Raw genomic sequence first — 25,808 nt, 5'->3', positions numbered from 1 at the left:
CACATTCAGGGGGAGGTCCTCCACCCCCCCGCGAGATGTCCCGGTGTTGAAACTGTAGGAGGCGGCGACTCTAACCGGAAGGGTCGGGACTGTTCTTCACTGTAGGGGGGGGGGGGCGCTCCACGAGCAACTCTACTTCCTGTAGGGACTGCTTTATGCAGCGTTTTTTCCTTGGCATGTGTTTTCTTGCTTTGCATCGCTCCTCTGTTTACAGCGCATTGATTGATGAAGTAAATGTTTTTATGTCCTGCAGCGTGTTTGTTTGTTTGTTGTTGTTTTTTTTTGTTTTTGCGTTTGCACCACGATCCTCTTTTTGGACCTTTTTAAACTTGTATTTGTGTTTGTGACTTTGCGTAGTTTCCGTGCTCAAATACGCGATTGTCCCGTATTTGGCAACTAAAAAAGCTGTCCCGTAATGAACTGAGACGGGACACACTTTTTTGTTGTCTTTTGTTTGTTATATTTGTTTATCTTATTTGCAACCTCTTAATCTGGAGAAATGAAAGTTTATTGCTTTTGAGATGGTGTACTTGCATTATTATGACATATATTATCATTATATATGATTTAAAAAATGATGTCAATAATATTGTTTATCGACAATAATTTGGAGCACAATTACTGTCCAGCAAAATTTGTTATCATGAAAAGATTTTCCGTGGTGTGTTTAAAAAAAGAGTCAACTATTTTAAATTGTGATTGAATAAAGCTGTTTCTTTGGAAGTCCGTCTCGTCCTCTCAAATCTTAAAGCGTAATGAACCTGAACAGCCCGAGGAATTTTATTATAGTCTATTTCCTGGGGTGCAACTTCCCAGGTGGCGCTGTCAGGCAACATAATATATAACATACTATAGCATTATATAATCACTATATATGAATTCACATGATCATGGGTGTTATGATCAATGCTCCCTCTAATTTTTCAACACAAGCTCCTTGAGCACACTGAGGACCACTGTGAGCAACATCAGATGTGCACGCTGTGGCCACACACCAGTATCACACCTGTTCAAAACCTTGGATCATAGCAAGTTACATGGCTTATTAAAAGAATCAAATTCCAGCAGCAATTTTCATGAGTTGACTTTGAATAGAAGTGATCTGGCCCACTTCAAATGAAAAAGAGCAAAATCTTGTAGTTGATGAGATGTGTAGTGTGTTATATGTGAGAGTCCTGCTTTAACCATAGGAAGAGTCCTGCTTTGGCCTGGCTGAGGTCCAGTTGTGGCCTGGCTGAGGATCATGTTCTGGAAGAAATACGTGTGCTGTAGCTTGTGATACAGTGTGAATTCCTGTAACTCTTTGTCTGTAAAATATCTCATTACTCACTTTTGTATTAGCATTTCTACGACCCATCAGGGCTTCCTCTAGGATTGTTTGAAACTGTGGGGGAGGGCTTCAGCGTCGTCATGGGCGCCATATATATATTTTTTTCCAACAATATCTTTATTTATTTTCAAACATAGTAATACACAATATAGAACAAGAACTTGAAACTCTTGCCCACAACCAAACCGAGCTCACGACCAAGACATGGCTACAAAAAGGACAAAGAGACTCAAAAAAGAAACAAACCAAAAAATACCCACAGTAAACAAAGAAATGAAGTTCATTAAATAAAAAGTAAAACTATTAAAAAATAAATGAATGAAATAAAAAGGAGAGAGAAAGGGGGAATAAGTATACACAAGCACCTTTACATTGATGTCGTTCACTATATATTACACAGAATGAAGATTTCGGGCTCATTCCTGGCTTTAGCAAGATACTTTACGAAGGGGCCCCAGATGCTCTCCAACATTGCTATCTTACCCCTGATTGCATATGTCATCTTTTCTAAGGGCAGAGTTGCTGTTCATTCTGAAAACCATCTGCCCTTCCTCGGTCTATCCACATCTTTCCAAGCCAGTGCAATCACTCTCTTGGCCAAGAGCAGACCTATGTCTAAAAATAATCCATGCTTCTTTCTTACGTTACAGTTTGGAGGATAAAAACCCAAAAGAAAAAGCTTGGCTTCTAAAAGTAATTGTATCCCTAATATCTCCTCCATGCATTCTTTCACTTCTCCCCACAATTTCTGAATTTGAGAACACTGCCACAAACAATGAAAGATCGAGCCCTTTTCTTTATCACACTTTATGCACACATCTGGTACGGCGCTGTTGAATTTATTCAACTTGACCGGCGTCATGTAAGACCGCATTCACCAGTTGTACTGCAGCCATTTCAACCGGGTATTCACTGTGTGAGATTGTGCTTTGGTGCAGGCCTTCTCCCACTCCTCAGTGGACAGGTCAACCTGTAGGTCCTCTCTCCAGGACTCAAGCTTATCTAACGAGGATTCTGAAGACTGATACACCAGCTGGATATATATATATATTTTAGAAATCAGGCCCCTCCCCTGGTAGTCTTTCATCATCATTCTTTCAAGTGTTGACAGGCTAGGAATACACAAGGCAAGTATCTGAAGAACTGGCTGCGAGGTCGGTCGTGTTTAACGACAATTTCATGGAAAGACATCAGACGCTTATCAACAGGATTATAAAGATCTCCTACTTTTTGTAACCCTTGCTCAGCCCATATTTTAAACCCCCCCTCACCTCCTCCTGGGGGGAAGAGATCACTTCCCCGTATCGGACTAAATAATGAGAGTGAGGCTGCGTCTTTGAAATATTTCTCAACTAGTTGCCAGACGGTGATCATATTTTTAGTCATAGGATTCTTAGTGTTATTTTGGAGTTTCTTAAAATCTGCTGAGTAAAGGTAAATGGATAAGGGAAGCTTCAGTGAATAACCTTCCATCTCCCTCCACAGCGGCACGTTCTCTTCTGAGAAGTGAAACATCAGTGTTGTCAGTTGCGCAGCCCAGTAATACCAGAATGGCTGTGGGCATTGAAGCCCTCCTCTGTCATACGGCAGGTACAGCAACGATAGGCGCTGCCTGGAGCGTTTATTGTTCCATAAAAACTTGATGAAGAGTGTCTTCAGCTGAGAAAATGGATTGCTTGGAGGTGGCGGAGGTCAATTTTGAAATAAATATAATAGTTTAGGCAGTACATTCATTTTAAGAGTGCTCATTTTCCCCAATAACGACATTGGAAAATCAGCCCATCTATCTCAAGAATTTGACATTTCTTGAATTACTGGTTTATAGTTAGATTCTATGATGTTATCCAGCAGCGGAACAATTTGAATGCCTAAATAAGTGAAGCAGTCGACAACTTTGAATTGAGAAACTACATTAGTTGGATTTTCTCTGTCTTCCTGGTTTAATAACATAATGGATGTTTTAGACTGATTGATTTTATCTGCGCCATATTTAACAATATGTTAAATTATTATTTAAAATAATGTAAATTACTGATCAAGCACACCTAACAATTGAACTACCAATGAATGAGCAGTAGTATGTGTTGCGCCCCTGAAAGGAGGGAGAAGTTATCACACAGGGTGATGACAGTGCTTCCTCATCAGAGTGTTTATTGCATTCAGATTTATCATATCAACAATGTACGAACTCGCAACAATGTTCATTTGTAGTATCTGAACCCGCTGCTGCCTTCCTATGCATATGACACCATTTGATACATGGCAGAATGTGAACTCAGTCGTGAACCCGCTGCTGCCTTCCTCCCAAAAAGGGGAATTATTGTCCATGTATGGTTTTGTTATTACCACTGTCATTAGATTGAAACCAGATGGCCATTAGGGGTGTAACTATGAATGCATACACCCCCCCCCCCCCCCCCCATGTCCTGGATCTTCCTCCTCATGTTGTTGGGAGGTATAAAAGGTGATGCGAACAAAGCATCATTGGAGTTGCTCACATCTGGCCCAGAGACATCCCCAGGCTTTCCATGGTGCCTGTCTGACTTTTGACTTCTTTGAAATAAACCAGTTTTTATCCAACTAAGTCTGTGTCAGTGAAGACTCCTTCAACATCTACATCACCTGAATCCACCAGAAAAATTCACCACAAATTCATTCACCGGCGACAGTTGTCAGCCGAACGCTGCACAGACACATCGAAATCGCTTACACACGCACGCACACGCGCACGCAGCAAAATTACTTTCGATCAAACCCAAAATATTCCATAACACGCTCTTAGCGTCCAAAACATTTTTATAATATTCCCACATCCCCTTTACTGCTTTCCTGCTCACTGCACACCTGAAAGCAGGGAGAATTGATCACACAAGGTGATGACAGTGCTTCCTCATCAGAGTGTTTAATGCAATGAGGAAGACACCGCGACTCCCGTGGGGTACGGTGTGGAGGCAAACACAATCGATCTCAGACTCCTGGATTCAGATCGCCGTGAGGATCACCGTTAACATTAATTTTTAACACCAACAACAAAAAAATATAAAAGATAAAATACTAAATGAATGAATTAAATCTTATTCAATTTAACCATTTCTAACATTTCTTTTTAACATTTCATTTTTAACATTAACAATTACATGACTCTCCAATTATAACCCTTTACAATGGCAACTGTAGTTCTGTAAAGAGCCGCCAGGGGGCACCCTAAAGTCAAAACTACCTTCTACTCCAGACTTTACAGAAAAATGAACACAGGCTGAAAAAATAACACATTGATTAACAGACAGATATTTTAGACAGGTCACTCTATAATATGTCAATAAGAAACATAATGTGTTCAAATGTGGCCTTGAACCTTCAAACCTTCCTATGACGTGTCGGTCCTCACAGCTCCCAGTTCTGCCACTGAGAGGCGCTGTTTGACCAGTTTTTGCTTGTTTGGTTTTGTTTGTAGCCACAATGTAACCATCAGTTGTATCATACTGGGGAGTTGATCTGTCTGACCTGCCAACAAGACATTTCCAGCAAACAGAAAAACTATGTCAAAATAATAATAATGCTAATAAATCAGAATAAAAGAAAATCAAGATTGAGACAACAGCAAGGCCCAGACTCTCCAGACAGGAGTCCAGCATGTGGATGGGAAGTGTGTAGCAGTTGAATGTGTGGAAGATGTGGGCAGGAGAGGAGAAGAGGCTCCACGTCGCCTTTGATTGAGAAAATCTACTGAAGAGTGGAGCTGTAGGAAGTCTCCAAGCATTGCTTTGACTTTCTACACAACACACAATTAATAGGATCACCTTTTGATTCGCTAATGCTCCCTAGAATTGGGAGCAAACTGCCAGATAGTACGTCACAAGAAGAACACACACACATGTATGCTCTTTCTCTCAGTCTCTCCCTCTCTCTCTCACACACACACAAACACAGCATCATGTGACTTCCTGGGAGTGTGGGAGAGGTTGAGGCACCTGGATGGGAGGAGCCACAGTGAGCAGCAGAAGCAGGAAGAGAAGCTGAAAGTTGTTCTGTGTCAGGCTCCATTTTGAGGCGAAGCAGCAGCAGCAGGTGAGTCCTGACTTACTGAATAACTCATTCAGTGTGACACTAGTCAACAATGTGACTTCAGTCTGGTTGATTTCTTCCTGTTCTCTCGCTCCCAAGTGGAAGTCAGAGTGTTCTGAGCTCACTGCCTCACTTCCTGTTTGACCTCCAGCTCAAGATGAGTGTTCGAGTGGAGGAAGAGGAGGACGGAGCAGCAGCGTCTCCAGGGTTCAGCTGTGAGTCTCTGAAGAGTCACCACTCCAAAGATCTTTCTCTACTCTTCAGTAATGAACCTGGACCTCCTGAGACACGGTAAGAACATTGAGAGTGACTCAGTCACTGGAACTGCTGTTTGACTCACTGTTCAAACTGTTGGTCGTCTGGAAAAACAGGAAAAACTGGAAGCTGATGTGAGAGGAACAACCCTCTTTCTTCATCCTGACTGGAAACAGCAGTGTGTGGAGATTTATTAATGACTCTCAGCAGATCATTGATGAAAGAATCATGTTTTAAACACAGACATCAATGTTTGTGTTGCAGAGTTCAATACAAGACAAAGAGAGCAGAGTCTCCAGAGTCCAGCTGGGAGTCTCTGAAGAGTGACTGGTCCAAAGATCAACCTCCACTCTTCAGTCATGAACCTGGACCTCCTGAGACACAGTAAGAACACTGTGTGTGTGTGTGTGTGTGTGTGTGTGTGTGTGTGTGTGTGTGTGTGTGTGTGTGTGTGTGTGTGTGTGTGTGTGTGTGTGTGTGTGTGTGTGTAAAGCTGGATCCAGTGTTGACACTGCAGCTCCTTAACATTTCAAAGTGTGGAAATCCAGTTCAGTCCAAAGCCAAACAAGCATCACTGGAGAGAAACAACCCAGTGTTGACTTCAAAACTGAGCAGAGCTGATGAAATCATTTCTACTGGGCAGACTGGGAGCAGAGCATCATGGGAATTGGAGCTGATTTAGAGCCAAAGATTAAAATAAAGTTCATGTCAAAGACAAAATGAAGAATTTCAATAAAGAAAGATTAAAAAGTGACGAGTTGATCAAAGTGTCTCCATCCACAGGAGGAGGAAGAAGAGTGGTGAGTGTGGAGCAGCACTGCAACCTGCCAGTCACACCAAGACTGATCACAGTAAGACTGTCCACCTGCACCTCCTTCACTTCTCCCTCTGAGATCCTTCAGGACCTCCAGTGAGAAGATTCACTGAGGGACGTTGAGAGCAAACAGTCACACAGCAGCTTCACCACAGCAGCTTCAAGTTGTGGAGAGAAAATTATGCTCACACTGTCACACTGATGTTTTCTTCTCCAACCTTTTCTCTGCTCCAGAGGCTGATGATGGTCTGCAGGAGCTTCTACAGCAGCAGAAGATCAGTCTGGAGAGGAGATGTGAACGTGTGACTGAAGGTGAAGAAGCAGGAAGTCAAACCCTCCTCAACAGCATCTACACTGAGGTCTACATCACTGAGGGACTGAGTGAGGAGGTCAACAGAGAGCATGAGGTCAGGCAGCTGGAGACCAAGAAGACCAAGAAGACCAAGGAGAGCCTCCACCACCGTCCAATCAGGTGCAGCCAGATCTTTGAAGCCTCACCTGAGCAGCAGGGACTCAGAGTCAGAGTGGTGCTGACCAACGGCGTCGCTGGGGTTGGAAAAACCTTCTCAGTGCAGAAGTTCACTCTGGACTGGGCCCAGGGCCTGGAGAACCAGGACCTTCATCTGGTGCTTCCTCTCTCATTCAGGGAGCTCAACTTGGTCAAAGAGCAGCACTACAGTCTTCTGGAGCTGTTCCATGTTTTCCATCCAACGTTAGAGAAGCTCACAGCAGAGCAGCTGCATGTCTGCAAACTTCTCTTCATCTTGGACGGCCTGGATGAAAGCAGACTGGCTCTGGGCTTTGAAGACAACCAGGTGGTGACTGACGTCACTCAGAAGAAGTCAGTCAGCGTCCTGCTAACAAACCTGATCAGAGGAGATCTGCTTCCCTCGGCTCTGCTGTGGATAACTTCCAGACCTGCAGCAGCCAATCAGATCCCTCCGTCATGTGTGGACAGGCTGACAGAAGTACGAGGCTTCACCGATGACCAGAAGGAGGAGTATTTCAGGAGGAGGTTCAGAGATAGAGAAGATGTGTCCAGCGGGATCATCTCCCACATCAAGGCCTCCAGGAGCCTCCACATCATGTGTCAGATCCCGGTCTTCTGCTGGATCACTGCCACAGTTCTGGAGAGCATGTTGAGCTCAGAGCAGAGAGGAGAGCTGCCCAAGACCCTGACTGACATGTACTCACACTTCCTGCTGGTCCAGACCAAGAGGAAGCAGCACAAGTATGGAGGAGGTCCACAGGAGCTGACAGAGGCTGACAGGGAGTTTCTTCTGAAGCTGGGCCAGCTGGCATTTGAACATCTGGAGAGTGGAGACATCATGTTCTACAGTGAAGACCTGGAGAAGTGTGGTCTCAGTGTGACTGACGCCTCTGTGTACTCAGGAGTTTGTACAGAGATTTTCAGAAGAGAGAGTGTGATCTTCCACAAAACCATCTACTGCTTCGTTCATCTGAGTGTCCAGGAGTTTCTGGCTGCAGTCTACAGCTTTCACTGTCACACCAACAGGAAGAAGGAGGTTCTTCAGGATTTCCTCAAAGACTCAAAAGCAGGGACATCACAAAAATATATAGAAGAAGGCCCTAATCCTAACCAAACCTTGGACACCCTGGATGATTTCCTGAAGAAGATTATGGAGAATTCCCTGCAGAGTCCAAACGGTCACCTGGACTTGTTTGTTCGCTTTCTCCATGGACTCAGTCTGGAATACAACCACAGTCTCTTAGGAGGACTGCTGGGTCTCACTGACAACCATCCAGAAACCTTACAGAAGGTCATCAACAACCTGAAGGAGATGAACACTCGTAATATTTCTCCTGACAGAAGCATCAACATCTTCCACTGTCTGCTGGAGGTGAAGGATCAGTCAGTGCATCAGGAGGTCCAAGAGTTCCTGCAGTCAGAGAACAGATCAGAGAAGGAACTCCCAGCCATCCAGTGTTCAGCTCTGGCCTACATGCTGCAGATGTCAGAGGAGGTTCTTGAGGAGTTGGACCTCAACAAGTACAACACAACCATGGAGGGAATATTGAGACTGATTCCAGCTGTGAGGAACTGCAGGAAGGCTGTGATACGTTTAGGAGGGTACGTAAACACTGTGGGCCAGATCCACAAAGCGGCACAAAATGCGCCGAGGTGCAGGTAGCGGCAGGGTTGTGCCAGACTCATTTGAATGTATTTAAATGAGTCATTGCGCGCAAAATGACACGCCCCCTTCTATGCAAATATGCCTAATTCAAACAGCGGCAAATCCAGGAAGAGTTTGCGCTCGTGTCCGCGCACAGTTTTACAAACGCAAACACCGCCGGCCAAAACCAGGAGCAGCTTCTGTCAGTCAAAGTGTTTCTGGCTTCTGAGTGAAACTTTCCTCTCTGAAAAGCCTGAAATATATATATAGCTCCCCAAATCTTACATATAGATCGGCATAAACTACAGTATATATGCCAATATTTTAGATCGGCTATGAAAAATACAAATGGTACTCAGGTGTTGGTGACTAACGTGTCTTGCATCGTAATGCCAGGAGCACAGGAGCGTTTATCCCAGCAGAGTTTCACTGTCAAACACATGCACTCACCAACAACCTTTGGCGCAAACTGCTCTCAGGTTGCCAGACCGCAACATTCGCACCCGTTTCAGGTGCCGCATTCGTGGGCGTGTTTGCACCTGCATGTCATTAGCGCAAAAACCTTTGTGGATCCCCGCATCTGTGGCGCAAATTGCCCTTTTTTGAGGATCTACCCCTATGTGTGTGTGTGTGTGTGTGTGTTGAAACTCTATGTGCTGTCATTCTTGGCCAGGTCTCTCTTGTAAAAGAGATCTTGGATCTGAAAGGGACAAACCTGGGTAAATAGTAATAATAATAATTCAACTACAGAAAAGAGTTGTCAGAATAATCAATAAAGTTCCCTAAAGCACAAATCAATGATTGATAGTCAAAGATCTTCCAATTCATAGATAGAGTGGACTTGAAAACATTAGAAATACTATTTCCAGGAGAGAATGAAAATATTGTATATGTTGTAATGTTATAAGTTTTTTAAAGTGAGAGAAAATCAATCCATGTTCAGAGGGTTGAGTGTCTTTGAATGATGGAAGGTGAGAAGCATTGTTAAATATAGATGTCTTTCTTTTTTGGGAGTTCCATTTTGGAATGGGATCAGTGACCATTTGAAAATGTGTGCTTCTTTGTTGAGTTGAAAAAATCTTGAAGGGCAAAATACTTGATGATGATGAGGATAAATGATTGAATTGTGAGTCAATGATGAGGAATAATGTCAAGCATATTTTGTTGAGTTGCGTTTCTCTTTTTTTCCTTTTTGATTTTGTCTGACTAATTATTCCAGCTAATCTTATGGACTGTATAGGAGAGGCAAGAATCAGCTTGGGCTTCAGCCTGCTGCTTTTTCCTTCGCACAGTTGTTATGTTTTTGTTGTTGTGAGTCTTTATAATGTGCACATTTGTTTTGGAAGCTTCTTTTTCATTGTTGTCAGTTGATTGCACAAGATTGATTGAATTTACACTGTCAACAAAAATCAACTATTCAATCATTCACGATGAAGATGATGATGGTGATGGTGATAATGGTGGTGATGAAGATGATGATGAAGATGATGATGATGATGATGAAGCTGCTGATGATGGTGATGATGGTGGTGGTGATGATGATGATGATGATGAAGATGATGGTGATGATGGTGATGATGATGGTGATGATGATGGAAGCAGCAACTTCTCACTCTGCTCTCCTTCATTCAGTCATGAACTCTCAGAGCTTGAGTGTGCAGTGGTGTCTTCAGCTCTGCAGTCCAGCCCCTCCCACCTCACACTGCTGGACCTGAGTACCACCATCCTGAAGGATCCTGGAGTGAAGCTGCTCTGTGCTGGACTGCAGAGTCCAAACTGCAGACTGGAAGTTCTCAGGTCAGTTCCTGCTTTCTACTGGTGGACAGTGTGTGTCAGCAGATGACAACTGGTGTGTAACGCTGCTCAGTGTGAAGACTTTGAAGCAGATATTAAAGACTCATCTAGACAAAGTGGATGTTGTTGATATTTTCATGTCAACAATCTGCAGCCAGAAAAGACTTTGGATGGTGGAAGAAAGTGTGGAAAATGTCTCCAGTCACTTTGGAGCTCAATGGAAGTTGTTGATTGGTGATGAAGGTCACATGACTGAGCAGAAGATCCTGTGAAGAAATATTAAAGGCAGATTAATAGTGCAGCAGTATTTCTTCATCTTGTCCTTTGAATGTGTTTGACTTGTAACGAGACTCTGATGACTGAAAACAGCCACAAGCACACAAAGGACTCACTGATTATTTTCCACCTTCACCTTCACATTGGCTGCACACTGACTGACACACTGCTGTTGTTATTGTGTTGACAACACACTGGCACAATGACTCCTTTGAGGGAATGACTCAGTGATCTCAACAGCTGCACATCTGGATCATCAACAGGGAGAAATGACTCTTAATATGACATTTACACCATGGAAGAAATCAAATATTGATTCTTTATTCAGGTTGGAGAGCTGCGATTTGTCAGAGCTCAGCTGTGATTGGCTGCTCTCAGCTCTGAAGTCCAACCCCTCCCACCTCAGAGAGCTGGACCTGAGTTGGAACCAGCTGCAGGCTTCATCAGTGAAGGAGTTGAGTGGTTTTCTGCAGAGTCCAGACTGTAAACTGGAGACTCTGAGGTCAGTTCACCCTCTTCACTCTACAACTTCTATCACTCTTGTTGTTGTTGTCATGATTTTCACTTCACTGCTGTTGGAAATTCAATTTGCAGTCACTGGTTTGTGTTTGAAATGAGTGAAACTGGGTTTAAAGCGGTGTTTCTCAAAGTGGGTGGAGCGCCGAGTCATGTCTGGGAGTGTGTGTATGTGTGTGTGTGTGTGTGTGTGTGTGTGTGTGTGTGTGTGTGTGTGTGTGTGTGTGTGTGTGTGTGTGTGTGTGTGTGTGTGTGTGTGTGTGTGTGTGTGTGCACCATTGTGCAAATATTTGACAGGGATGGAGAGAAGAATTCAGGAGTCCAGTGGTGGCCAGTGTTCACTGTGTTCACTGTGTTCACTGTTGTTGCCCACTGTTGGCTGTAGAAAGGTTCAGCGAGTCGCTGCGGAACGATGGTGTTGATGTGGTCAATTTCATCAAAACAAGAGCCCTGAAAGCGCGGCTATGCTCTGCACTTTGTGAGGAGATGGGAGCACAACACAAAGCTGTGTTGTTTCACAGTGAAGCCAGGTGGTTGTCCCCAGGAAAAGTGCTGCCATTGGACAGAGGGCTGTGGGAATTCTGCTTCCTTTGGCCACATCCCATCCCTGTCAAATAGGCTTTTCAGCTGTTGCAATACTGAAGGTTAAGTACAGAGCTAAGCTCCACATTGAGCCTGGTCTGCCAGTGGCAGCATCAAGCCTGCAAGCCCACTGTGAGATGTTGTGCAAAGCAAAAGAGGCCCATTGCAGCCACTAATACAGTAACTCTCACACACTCTCACACACTCTCACACCTCTTGCCAAATACCTGCATTTCTTCTTTTATCTACATATTCAACTCCATTGTTTTTGCATTAGTGAAGTCAATGAATGGTTATTTGCACAACAGAATAACTTGATAGAAAACAGAGGGAATGTTGATGATAAAAAGACTTCATTTTCTTTATTGGATGTTACAAAAGTGCTTTGCCAGAAAAGATCTTTGCACAGCAGAACAGTCAAAGTATTCTTGTTTAAAAAGTAATGTTCAGGATTTGATGCCACAAAGAGTGATTTGCAAAAGTGGTTTATTTGAACAACGTAAATGATTTCATAAATGAAGAGAAAAGTGAATTGAATGTGAAATGAATGTTCATCATCAAAAAAAATGTTGGTTTTGATGTCACAAAAAGTGCCAAAGGTCAAACATTATTTTCACAGCAGAAATGCGTAAAGCTGGTGAGAGGAATGTTCATCTTTTATGTTGTTTCAGTAAATTTGAAAAAAAAAATTTTGTCACCATTTTGTCTGGGTGGGGGGGCATGAAAAATTTCCTTCCTCCAAGGAGGGGGGGTGACAGAGAAAAGTTTGCGAACCACTGGTCTAAAGGCACAGTGTGTAAAATCCTGCCATCTAGTGGTCAGATTTCAGATTGCAGCGCTCATTCACTCACCCTCTCTCCCTCCCTCTCTGTTTCTGTAGTGTCAGATTCTGAAGTCCACATTTCACTTTGATTTTCAGAGTGATGACACCCTGGAAAAACTTTCCATCATTATAAACTCTCCATCATTTATTCTCTATTCAGGTTGAGTTACTGCAGTTTGTCAGAGCTCAGCTGTGATTGGCTGCTCTCAGCTCTGAAGTCCAACCCCTCCCACCTCAGACTCCTGGAGCTGAGTGTGAACCAGCAGCAGGATTCATCAGTGAAGGAGCTGAGTGGTTTTCTGCAGAGTCCAGACTGTAAACTGGAGACTCTGAGGTCAGTACTGGTTTGGAATAATAATAATAATAATAAATTTTTATTTGTACAGCGCTAAATCACAACCAAAGGCGTCTCAAAGCGCTTTATACAATCAGAGAGAACCAACCGGGCCCCCGGAGCAAGCAAGATGCGACAGTGGCTAGGAAAAACTCCCCTGTGGGAAGAAACCTACGGCAGAACCAGGCTCCAGAGGGCCATCATCTGCCTATGAGTAGTTGGGGTGAAGTAGAAAGATAGAGGAGAGACAGAGAAAGAGAGAAAGGAGCAGAGTGAGCCAGGGTGGCAGACAGGACAGAGTGAAAAACAGATACACCAACCAGGCAAAACGGATATAAACACAAAGAATAGGAACTAATTCAAGGCTGCTGTCCATGTGGAGTGTAAGTGTCCATGCTTTGGAAGGCAAGAGCCTAGCTCGATGGACAATCTGCCGATAGGACTAGTCCAGGTCTTAAGCGTGGTGGTGGGATGAAGCGATGACACCAAGACCCCAAGGACAGCACAATCCAGCTCCTGGCGCAGTGGTCATCACCTGCCGGGGACACAGAGACTGCGGCAGTATCATGCATATCGAGCATACTGTACAAAGCATAATGAGAGCTTGGACAGAGTGGATAGAGTAAAAGATTGGATAGAGTAAAATATTGACTGGGTGTGGAGAGTGATAGAGGCTCCGCCTGCACAGAGCAACGATCCCTGTAACGGGAGCGAAAGATCTCCCTCCACGGCGTAAGCCTACAGCAGCTTAACTGACAGTGGATGGAGTCTAACTATAAGCTTTAAGAAAAAGGAAAGTCTTAAGTCTACTCCTAAATAAACTAACTGTGTCTGCCCCCCTCACCGAGGCTGGAAGATGGTTCCAAAATAGAGGTGCCAGGAAACTGAAACACCTACCTCCTGATCTAACTCTAGAAATTTTTGGGATAACTAAAAGACCTGAATCCTCAGAGCGAAGGGCTCTTGGAGGATGATAAAGTTCAATAAATTCCCTAATATAAGAAGGAGCCTGAGAGTGAAGAGCTTTGTAAGTTAAAACTAGAACTTACAAAGTTCTAGTCACTGGTTCCACAGTTTGGAACCAGTGGATGATGGTTTCATCATCATTCAACACAGTTCATCACACAGTGGTCATGTGACCAAACATCATTTCAACACACATTAGTTTTGGACTGAGGATTTAATTTCAAGGTGACATTTTCTGTAGTGTCAGATTCTGAAGTCGACATTTCACTTTGATTTTCAGAGTGATGACACCCTGGAAAAACTCTCCATCATTATAAACTCTTCATCATTGATTCTCTATCCAGGTTGAGATGGTGCAGTTTGTCAAAGCTCAGCTGTGATTGGCTGCTCTCAGCTCTGAAGTCCAACCCCTCCCACCTCAGACTCTTGGACCTGAGTAAGAACCAGCTGCAGGATTCAGGAGTGAAGGAGCTGAGTGGTTTTCTGCAGAGTCCAGACTGTAAACTGGAGACTCTGAGGTCAGTACTGGTTTGGAACCAGTGGATGATGGTTTCAGCACCAAACACACTTCATCACACATGTTGAATAAACATTGAACTGAAGGTTGATTCATATCAAAATGACATCCAGAAATATGAAAACTTCATTCTGTTCATGTTTGAAATTTAAAAAGGTCATCAGTGGTCATGTGACCAAACATCATTTCAACACACATTAGTTTTGGACTGAGGATTTAATTTCAAGGTGACATTTTCTGTAGTGTCAGATTCTGAAGTCGACATTTCACTTTGATTTTCAGAGTGATGACACCCTGGAAAAACTCTCCATCATTATAAACTCTCCATCATTTATTCTTTATTCAGGTTGTGGGACTGCAGTTTGTCAGAGCTCAGCTGTGATTGGCTGCTCTCAGCTCTGAAGTCCAACCCCTCCCACCTCAGAGTGCTGGACCTGAGAGGGAACCACCTGGAGGAATCATCAGTGAAGCCACTGATGGATCTTGTCCACAGCAGAGACTATCAACTGGAGGGTGTGAGGTCAGTACTGGTTTGGAAGCAGTGGATGATGGTTCCAGCACCAAAGCCAGTTGATCCCACAGCAGAGGTCCAGTGTTCCCAGTCACAGTGTGAGAGGAGGATGGTGACGTCCAGCTGCTCCTCATTCATCCAACATCTGCTGCCAAACTGCTTCTTCTCTCAGTTCACCACTCAATTATTGATCAGTTCATCTTCATCAGGCCTCAGTATCAGTCCAACACTCCATGGTCACATGACCTTCATATGTTCCACACTTGACATGTGACTGAGAGTCTGCTTCTTCTCACCAGTCACTCCATCATCTCCATCAACAGTCGACGTCTCTGTGATGATGCGTTCAAGGACCCTGAGTCCTGACTCCTGCTGTCTCTTCTTCTCTCTGCAGATATTGAGGGATGATGAGGAGAAGAGTGAAGAGCAGAGCGCCATCTAGTGGTGGCTGACAGAACTACAACTACTGGAGAAGAGTGACACACCGAGGCTCCGCACACACACACACACACACACACACACACACACACACACCAGTCGTGCTCCAAGTGGACACTCTAACACATGCTGTGTCTCAATTCAGGTTCTGCGTCCTTGAAGTGTGCATTTTGAAAGGATGTTGCGTCATAGCACTGCTCGAAGGCTGGTCCCAATTAGGGACTTAGGACGCTCAAAATGCGCCCTCGGAAATACGCACTAGTTTTAGCCGATTCCAAGGATGCACCGCTACTATCCTTCGCGCACTTGGGTATCCCATGATGCTTTGCGTGCTGCTGCAAAGCATTGTGGGATCCTGGGAAGTCAGCTGAAATTAGCAGCATGTACTGGCAAAGACACAACATATAAATGTAAATATTGAAGTTTCACATAAAGTATCCAGTTTTTAACGTAGGATTTTATTTATTTGATCATCCAACGGCATCGTTAGATGGCGAACCAATGGTTAGCTTGATGCTATAAAAAACGTCACTTCCGGGGTTGGCCAGCCGGAGGGAACGGCGGTGACGAAACGAGGAAATACGCCGAAGGCTAGACCGTCCCGAGTGGTTACCGGGGAGGCGGGGTTTGGTCCGTCCTTCTAGGCTGGGAAGTCTAAGAACGCTTCCTTCAGACGGAGGACACTCGGTCTCAAGGGTGCAGAACCTGAATTGAGACACAGCAACAGTGTTGCACAGTGTCTGTGGGCGTGTCACGACCTTTGACCCCAGTGGAGCCTGGTGGCTGGCAGACTGGTTCTCCCTACAAGCTGCTGTGGTTACTGGGAGAGACTTCCCAGAAGCCACTGGTGGACCTTGCAGTGCCACATATGGACTCTTGGATTGTTCTTGGCCTTCCAGTGAAGCACTGCGTGAGCACTGGAGGTGAACCATGACTGACTGCTGTCCTCCTCTGGACACCACAATCTCACTTTCCATCTAAAAGTCATGAAAAACCTTTGTGGGTGAGATCCTCTCACCATCTGATCACTGTTGGGAGTGGAGCCTTCAAACACTCCAATGACTGGACACTAATCAGAGACTGAGCCCGACTGGAAGCAAAGTCACTTTCATGGTGTTGTTCCCCCAGCAGGACTTTCCACAGGCTTCATTCTCATCAGCTGATCTGACCAAGCAACTCCAGGTTGAAGCTTCACGCTAGCTTTATTGTCAATGCTACAGTGTATGGACCATATACAGAGCATTGAGCTCTTGTTACTGGGCGGCCCACGGTGTGAGGAGAGAGCTGCTCTGTGCAAACGGAGCCACAAGCAGTTTGCATTGCAGTGCAGTCATTCCAGCCTCCAGTAGCACCTGAATGACACCTAGCAGCTAGTACGAGCTAACGGAGCTAACAAGGACGTCAGAGCGCTGAATACAACCAAGTAGAGTGGACAATCAGATGTAGTAAAATGATTCACATTCTCTACTTCAGTACAGATACTTGTCTAAAATCAACTCCTTTACTCATAGTGCAGCTTCTGAAGTCAATTGAAGTCAAAACTTTTTGAAGCCATTAATGAAACAAAACATTTGTTGATTAATTTTGTTTTAAAAATGCAAAGGTTGTGACAGAATAATCTGGAGTGAACTGACCAGAGGTCAAAGGTCAGAGGTTTCACAAACTACAAAGACCATAATTAATCAGATTATTTTCTTTAATCAAGTCCCACCACTAATAAATATATATTTGTTTAATGTTTAATGCACCTTTTTTCTTGAGCAACATAATTAAATCTCCACCTGCTTCCGTTTGCATGTTGCAGCAGTTTGATGTGTATGTAGATAGAAAAATCTATGTGAGTCGGTTCAGTGTGCTGTGAAGTGTGGCCCTGTTCTGGCCATGGGGGCCTTGGCTATTGCCCTGTTGTTGCTGTGTACTGGTTGTGTGTCTCTTTCAGGTGCTGATGACTAACCAGGTGCACCTGGCCAGTGCACAGCTTGTTTAGGACCGCCTCCCTCAGCACTGGCTCTCTCACACCTGGCTTCCACCGCAGCAGCTGCTTTGTTTTTCACTTCCCGTCATGCTTTTTCTTTGTTGCACACAGACAACACGCACTCATACCATTCACTCCATCCACACACCGACAGGCATTACTGACAACACACTGACTCTCACACGCCATACATTATTATTTGTTTTTTATTCACAGTTTTGCTGTATTTTAACGGTTTTTATTGCTATTGATGTTATTTGTTTCACTCTGGAAAGCACCTTGTGCACCATTTGGTTGTTGGAAGTGGCTATATAAATAAAATTTGATTGATTGATTGATTGATACCAAATACCACAACTCCTCCCCTGTAGCTTTAAATTTACATATTTTCTCTTTTCTTATTCCTAAATGAACACCAAACATCAAACAAGCCCCAAGAAATGACAAGGTAATTTTTTAGTACACCAATGCTGCTTGTCAACGAAAAAAGGAATCATTCATTCATTCATTCATTCATCTTCTATACCCGCTTATTCCTATTCAGGGTCACGGGGGTCTGCTGGAGCCTATCCCAGCTGTCTTAGTGCGAAGGCAGGGTGACACCCTGGACAAGTCGCCAGTTCATCGCAGGGCCAAAAAAGGAAGGAAAGGAATCAATAGTGATTTGACACAATCTCGTTTTGGAGATGTGTTATAAGTCCAAACGCTGAGGTGGGCGCACATTCCTCTTAGGGCGCTCCCTGCAACCTGAAGTTGATGATTCCTCAAGAGCATTGTCCGGCCTCGCTGAGCTTTGCTTTTCTTCAGGTGTTTCTTCTGGCGTTTCACCAGTATTTCCAGTAACACTTTCAATGTCTCTCCGATCCTCTCCAGAATCCGCATGGTAATCAGAGTCTCCATCAGTGTTAATCCCAGTCCGTCCTCCTCTCTCACTCTTTGCATCAAGCATCTGATTTACATGCCTTTTTACACATGCCCTATTTATAGACACCATGTATGTTACAGTACCCAAAACATCAGTTATTACACCATTCAACCACTTCTCTCCTCCCCTGTAGTTCTTTACCAGCACATCCTGACCTACAGAGGAAAACCTGAGTTTTCTCTTCCCGGCTGACTGATTTGAACACCCAGTAGGAAAAGCCTGAGACGGGTCTGGCTTCACTAGAGAAAGTCTAGTATGGATCTGCCTCTTCAAAAACAACTCTGCTGGTGTTTTTTTAGAGGCTGAGTGTGGCATGTTTCGATAGCTAAATAAGAAATTAGCAATACAATGTTGCAATGTCATGCCACCTACAGCTTTGTTCTTAGCTAAAGACCTTTTGAAGTTTTGGACCAGTCGTTCAGCCAATCCATTTGGGGCTGGGTGATACGCTGGAGTTTTAATGTGTTTTACAGCATTCATTTTAAGGAACATCCCAAATTCACTTGAATTAAATTGAGGTCCATTATCCGTCACTACCTCCTCTGGTAAGCCATATGCTGCAAAAAGACCTCTAAGAATTGCTATGGTCTTGCTGGATGTGGTAGTTTGCATGTGGAATACTTCAGGCCAGCATCCATAACTACAAGAAACATTTGTTTATTGACCTCTGCAAAATGGAGATGAATTCTCTCCCATGGACATGAAGCCCATTTCCATGTATGCACAGGTGCTGTGGCTGGCATGCTGCGCTGTTGTTTACATATGTCACAAGAATTGACCACATTCTCAATGTCTTCATCTAAGGAAGGCCACCAAAATAAGCTTCTGGACAGAGACTTCATCTTCACCATTCCCCAGTGACTTCCATGCAACTCGGACAGTAACCTGCTCTGCAGTTTTTCCCGAATGACCACTCTAAAACCCCAATGTACACAGTCATTTTGCATTGTGAGTTCAAATTTGCGTCTTACATATGGTTGTAAAGTCTCATCAGAAACAAGTTTTGGTCAATCTGGCAAAAAATGCTGTTTGACTTTTGCCAGTACTGGATCTGTCTGAGCTTCTTGAGCAACATCTTTTGCGGTTAAGGGCAGACTGTCTAAATAAGACACTCTGAATACAGGATTTGACCTGGGAAAAGTCTCATCGACTACTGGAAGTCTGGATGATGCGTCCGCATGTCCATGTTGTTCAGATGGTTTATACTGTATCTCATAAGTATATGCAGCTAATATCAGGGCCCATCGTTGCATCCTCGCTGCTGCTAATGGTGGTACTCCTGTTTTGGGACCTTGGATCTTCAGTAGTGGTTTGTGATCAGTTATCAATGTAAACTTACGACCAAACAAATACTCATGAAACTTTGTTACTCCAAAAACTAGGCCTAATGCTTCTTTTTCAATTTGAGAGTAGTTTTTCTCAGCTTTGGTAAGCATACGAGAAGCAAAAGCGACTGGTTTTTCACTACCATCAGGCATTTCGTGTGAAATCACTGCACCCACACCTACTGGTGAAGCATCACAAGCGAGTATAAGTGGCAGCTCTGGATTGTAATGCACAAGGACTCCGTCAGAAAGAAAGTTTCTTTTTAGCTTCTTCAAATGACTTCTGACATGACGAAGACCACTCCCACTTTTTGTCTTTTTGTAACAGCTCTGTCATAGGTGCGATCAGAGTAGAAAGGTTTTGAATGAACTTCCCATAATAACTTAGCAGTGACAAGAATGATTTCAGTTCTGTAACTGTATTAGGAATGGCGGCTTTAGAAATGGCCTCACATTTCTCTTGCATAGGATGAATCCCCTCTGCATCAATGACATGTCCTAAATAAGACACGCTATGTTCAAAGAAAGTGCATTTTCCTTTGTTAACCCTGAGGTTGTGGCTTTTTAGTCTTTTTAAAACCTCTTCCAGGTGTTTCATGTGAGTTTCAGTGTTCAGTCCTGTGATCAGTGTGTCATCTAAATAACAAATGACACCATCTGTGCCCTGCAAAACTTGATCCATTCATTTTTGAAATATAGCAGGTGCACTGGCTACACCATAAGGAAGCCTGTTCACTTGGTAGAGCCCTTTGTGTGTATTTATGGTCAAGTACTGTTTAGAACCTTCATCTAGCTCTAGTTGTTGATAAGCTTGTGACAAATCAAGCTTGGTAAATTTCTTTCCTCCTGCCAGTTTTGTGAACAAGTCTTGGGGTTTGGGTATGGGATGCTGATCCACCTCAAGCCACGGGTTTATTGACACCTTATAATCCCCACAAATTCTCACTGTCTGATCAACTTTTGGAATATTAACAGTTGGTGCAGGCCCATTCACTGAAATTGATAGGTTTGATCATAGATATGTACAGAAGGCTAGATGTCTCACGGCGCAGAATCCAACGTCCGCACCGGCCGCCATCTTTCCGCAGTCAGGCAGTCACGGTCTGATGTATTGAATGTGAGGGAACGTGAGTGATCTGAACAAACATTAACACTCTGATCTCGCTGAAAACTTGACGGCTTTGCACACGGTTTGCTTTTTTACAAACGTTCATAACGTAGCAATAATTCTGGATGGTTGAACATGTTGAGAGTGGAGCTTTCTATTAGAAAAAAAACCATAATGGTGCTCAGGCAGCCTATTTGCACAAGTTAATACGACTGAGACCACTAAGATTTTCATTTCTTAAGTTAAGTTAAGCCAACAGCTGTTTCAGGACAAACTAGTATTTTGTTCACATACAATATTTGTGGTGTCGGTTGTAGTTATTGCTGCTGCATGAAGGCAGTCTCATCAGTTCATGCAGCAGAGACACGGTGATCAATGAACTCGAGCTGCTGATATCTCATCCCCCACCTGTTTGAGTCAGAGTCTAACGGTGACAAACTGAGATTACAGTCCGTCTTTTTTGTTGTTGTGATAAAATGGATTAAGATTGGTAGGTGTAAATAAAACAAGTAATTTGACATATGGAGAGACAGAATAGCTTTCTTTTCAATAGAATTTAACTTAATTCGCAAATGATTTAAAATTGGATTGCTTTGCTACAGCATCATGCATTATGATTTCTACAGGAAATCGGTGACTGAAAAAATGCCGAACTTCTGTGCCGCCTATGGGTGCAGCAATCGTCGCTGTCCACAAACAAAAGCTCGTAGGATCACATTTCATCTGTAAGATATTGTTGGAGCTGTTTGATTAATGTTACGATTTAGTGCTGGTTTGTTTAGTTTAGCGTTTAGCATATACGTTTTTATTAAATATGGGTGTGTGCGTGTTTTTGCTCTTTTCACACGAAAGCCTATGATTATAAATCATTAATAAGCATGCAGTATCATAACTATGCTTATAACCTTTATAACAAACCAAACCGCTCGAAATTCGGGTGAAAATAGAGCAATTTAGGGCTATTTAAAATAACATGCACAATAAGAATACATAGTTCTGAGTGAGAGAGGCGGAGCGAGGTGACTGTGGCAAGATGGCCGCCAGTGCGGACGTTCGATTCCATTGGCCAGCAGCGCGGATAAGACATCTAGCCTTCTGTATATATCTATGGGTGCAACAGTGATGAGGAATTCAGTGGCCTGCAGCTGCACCAGAGGTGGACCAAATATTTTGAGAGAAGGGCAAAAGCATTGCGTGTTACTCAGAACTACTGAAGATTGCAAAGTTTGTCTTTGCACTTCACTCACACAATGCTAAGGTTGAGAGGATTTTCTCACTGATGCAGCGCCGGTGGACCAAGGAGAGGAATCAGCTTTCTGTTGAGTCACTGAGGGGGATTCTATTGGTGCAATGCAATTTCAAAGACACTTCTTGCAAAGACTTTCATGCTTATTTGTTGAGCGACCGAAAGCTGCTGGGAAAGATCATCTCGACAGCAAAATTATGGATGGGCAGACGAGGAAGATGAAGAAGAAAAGCAGGGCGAACAATAAAAAAGGATGAGTTTGAAAACTAAAAAGTGAAGTGACATTTTTTTTTTTAATTTGTTAAATTAGTATCGTTGTGAGGCTACTGTTTTTTGTTTACAGTACTACACTGAAAAGAGAAACGGGATAAATATTTAAAGCTGGATATTCTACATAAGAGGTATTATTTAGAATGTTATTTCATTATTTATTTGTCAAGAATTGAAAAGACAGCTATCATTTTGTTCTAGAATGATACGCTAATGCAGAGGAGGATTTTTCTTTTTTCTTTTTTAAGTTTATTTTAGGCAAAATAAAGCCTCTGAGAATCCAAATTTGTGCCTTAGGTTATTGAGATTTTTTTTCCATCAATGTATTTATTGAGTTCTTTTGATCGTAAATGTTTACACTATAGAGATATTAGTTATAAAACTAAACTTTCTGTCCATACAGAGGAGACATACTTTAAATATATTAAAGTAATAGAAGGCATCTTTGAGTAAACCTCAAGTATCATTGAAGTATCTCGAGGCCGGGCCGAGTGGCCTCTCTGTTGCAAATCAAAATGTGGTCACCCTACGCAACATGGAACACAGTCCTGCCAAAATGAATATAAAATAGGAAAACAAGCACCCACCACAATAACTATATACACATGAAAGAACAACAACATCACAACATGACAGAAACAACACAATTGTAAAACAAACAAAAGGCAACATTTAGCTAAAACATTTCAGTGTGTGTGTGTGTGTGTGTGTGTGTGTGTGTGTGTGTGTGTGTGTAAACCGGTTTGTGAGCGAACCACCCTTCACTGCTGCATTGACAACTCATCATCATCATCATCATCATCATCATCATCATCATCATCATCTAAGGTGAGCAGAATTCTGAAATTCAAATCGGGGACATTTTCAGCGTGGTGGTTAAAATTAAATTGTTTCTCCTTCTCTTCGGTCTCTCTCTCCATTCCTCTTTCACTCTTTCAGTTCCTCTATCCCTCTCTCCTTAGGCCAGAATTTCCATGAACTTCTCATAAGGGAGATGTTTGTCTTTACAATAAGGACGGCCTTAATGGCCTTAACAAATTAAGAGACTGGAGGCTTAAAAAACAACAATTATTTCAAGTAAAAAAAAAAAAAAAACAAAAAAAAAAACAAAACGGGGCAGTGGTGCAACTAACAATTGTTTTAATCAATAAATGATGAACAGATTTTTCATCTCAACACTATGGAGTTCAATCATTTGTCTGGATGCAGGATTGGCTGTTGGCTGGCGACTGCCGACGACGTGGCAAACTATCATTGGCTCAATGGCGATGAACGACTGTCATTGGCTGTCAGTTGCTGCCGGACTAATTCTGTACCCACACCGGTACCGCGACGTAGCGTCAGTGCGTTAGGTGCACTGACTACCGTAATAACTGGAGTTTGTGTGCGCGCGCAACATTTTTTCTCTCTCATTCAAATCCAGAAAATAAGAGACGTCTGGTCACACTAGATCATCATCATCATCATCATCATCATCATCATCCGTCGTGCTGGACGGTGACAGGTGAGGTGTTTGGGACAGAAGCGGCGGGTTGACGGCACCAGACTCATCCACCGTCACAACCGCAGTAAAGTCTCTGTGTCCGCGTGAATACGGTGGAGATCCGGACCTTGGCCCCAGTCCAATGTGAACGCAGTCAAGACGGATCCGGAAGGTGTTTAACTCGCGGTGGCATCAGGCTGAAACTAGTTCTGAACGTTCCGGTCCAGTTCAAACCGGCAGTTCTTTCAAGGGAATTCCGACCCGTGCTGCTCTGTGTGCCTGGCTGCGGCCACGCAGGTGTGTTGTTGTTTGCGGTGGAACACCGCTGGGTGGGCGGGACTTCCGGTGGCGCTTTCCGGCCTTGTGGTGCTGAATGAAGATTTGGAGCTGAGAGCAGCAGGTTGGTGTGTGTGTGTGTGTGTGTGTGTGTGTGATAACAGGAGGGTTAAGCCTTATTAGATTTGGTCTAGCTTTTGGTTTCATGCTCTTTAGTCTTTTTTTCCTCCTCTGGAGTGATTTTCAGTTTGCCCCCTTGTTCCTCCTCGGATCGCTTAGATTCCCTGGGATTTTTAGTGGTGGGCAAGTGAAGCCTCGTGATGCACTGAGGCTTTCCTCACAATTGTGCCGAAAAAGATACAAAACTTCAAGACTTGAGTGACGGTGACATCTGGTGGACAACTGAAGACATAGCAACCTCTAAAGAGCACAGCTGAAGCACTGGCACGGTTTCAATCCCATGACAGCAATAAAAGCTCAGAAAAGTCTTTGTGGTCATTCAATTGTTTTGTCCTTCATACCAAATAATGATTATATCGTCAATACAAAAAATATGCAGATGCTCTCCCCCATACTCTGAAACACAATCCAGATTAACCCAAAGAATAAATGCAAATTATGTTTAGGGTTAAATGTTGGTTCAGGGTTTATTTAAAGCTTTGTGCTTTATTCTTGATTTACAAACTGTACTAAAAGTCCCTAACAGGATTACGGATTCTTCCTACTTTGCAAATGATCATGGTGTTTCAATTCAGAGACATTGTGTTTTGTTTTTGTTGTTTTGGAAGTGTATTTCAGGAAAACCCTTAAAGATAATGGTTTGTCATTTGGGGACTTGGACGTTTTTTTTTTGTTTTTTTTTTAAGGATTATTCACAGAAGCAGACAAGCAATTTGTCTTCACAGGTTTTTATTGGGAAATATTCCTTCTTTTTTTTTTGTTCCTACTGTGGCAGGCTTCAGTCGGCTACTTTTCTGGCTGAGCAGCTCCCCAGCTTTGGAAATGATCCTTTCACAGGGAACAGATGATGCTGGGATGCACAGATACTTGCATGCAGTTTTCCAAAGCATAGGATATAGTCTGCTGTGCCACCCAGTCACTTCTGCTCTTGTCAGAATTTGTTCTTTCAAATATCTATGACACAGACAGTACCACAATGAATGACTGAATAAACAACTGATGTTTCAACACTTTTTAACATGCATACCTCTGGATCTCCACTGCAGCGCTGGCAGATGCACTGCTGGTGCGGTGCCGAGACTCGACGTAGTTTTCCAGGAAGGCCCACAAGTTGTCATTTTCTTCACCGGCACTGGCGGATGTTGTTGCTGTCTCCAGTGGCACATCTTCTGCCGACCCATCAATAAGACTGGAAAACTCTGGTGTCAGCGTTTCTACAGCAGCCTGAGCATTGCTTTGATTAATAAAGCCAGCCTGTTAAAACCGTGGCTCCAAGATGGTGGCCACCGACGGGAGTTCACCTTTTTCCAAGCCACTGAATTTTTCACTCAAATTAGTATTCAAATTGTTGGCAAGCGTGACCCCAATACCAGGAGCTGTTTGGGCACATTTGGCAGAAATGACACGCCTCAGCATTTTGGCTATAGGAATTGCCTTTGAGCCCGACACACTCCTTTCCTCAGAAAGCTCAACAGTTGCCTGAGACTGGCCTTCAAACTGTCAGGCACTGGGTGATTGCTGCATAGTCATCAGCAGTGAAAGGCACTATGTCAGTGCTAAGTGATGCCAGGGCTGCCCCTAAAGGTTCTCTCTGCTCATAAAGCCTATGGAGCATGGCATAAGTGTTGTTCCATCTGGTTTCCACCTCTTGAACAAGCTTTCTT

General features: G+C 43.5%; 3 protein-coding genes across 4 annotated transcripts in view; 1 reads left to right on the top strand and 2 right to left on the bottom strand.

Annotated features, from left to right (window-relative positions):
* Positions 1-17,680, top strand: part of LOC142898370 (NLR family CARD domain-containing protein 3-like) — a 417,525-nt gene extending 399,845 nt beyond the window's left edge. The window contains exons 1-8 of one of the 2 annotated variants that reach the window (XM_076041307.1): positions 5,291-5,686; positions 6,434-6,501; positions 6,699-8,556; positions 10,232-10,396; positions 10,998-11,171; positions 12,751-12,924; positions 14,235-14,408; positions 14,754-15,295. In XM_076041307.1, coding sequence (XP_075897422.1) covers positions 5,553-5,686; positions 6,434-6,501; positions 6,699-8,556; positions 10,232-10,396; positions 10,998-11,171; positions 12,751-12,924; positions 14,235-14,408; positions 14,754-15,192 — 3,186 coding nt within the window. In that variant the 5' untranslated portion in view covers positions 5,291-5,552 and the 3' untranslated portion in view covers positions 15,193-15,295. The other variant, XM_076041306.1, reaches the window with a different exon arrangement.
* Positions 1-25,808, bottom strand: part of LOC142898369 (NACHT, LRR and PYD domains-containing protein 12-like) — a 487,638-nt gene that overhangs the window by 97,845 nt on the left and 363,985 nt on the right. The gene's annotated exons all lie outside the window — the stretch shown is intronic.
* LOC142898376 (NLR family CARD domain-containing protein 3-like) overlaps positions 1-25,808 on the bottom strand; it is a 153,089-nt gene that overhangs the window by 93,903 nt on the left and 33,378 nt on the right. The window lies entirely within an intron of this gene.

The sequence above is a fragment of the Nelusetta ayraudi genome, unplaced genomic scaffold, assembly GCF_046127955.1.
Source record: "Nelusetta ayraudi isolate G7.1 ecotype Tasmania unplaced genomic scaffold, CSIRO-AGI_Nayr_v1 ptg000064l, whole genome shotgun sequence".
Taxonomy (NCBI): domain Eukaryota; kingdom Metazoa; phylum Chordata; class Actinopteri; order Tetraodontiformes; family Monacanthidae; genus Nelusetta; species Nelusetta ayraudi.
This window is presented reverse-complemented; position numbering and strand designations above follow the sequence as displayed.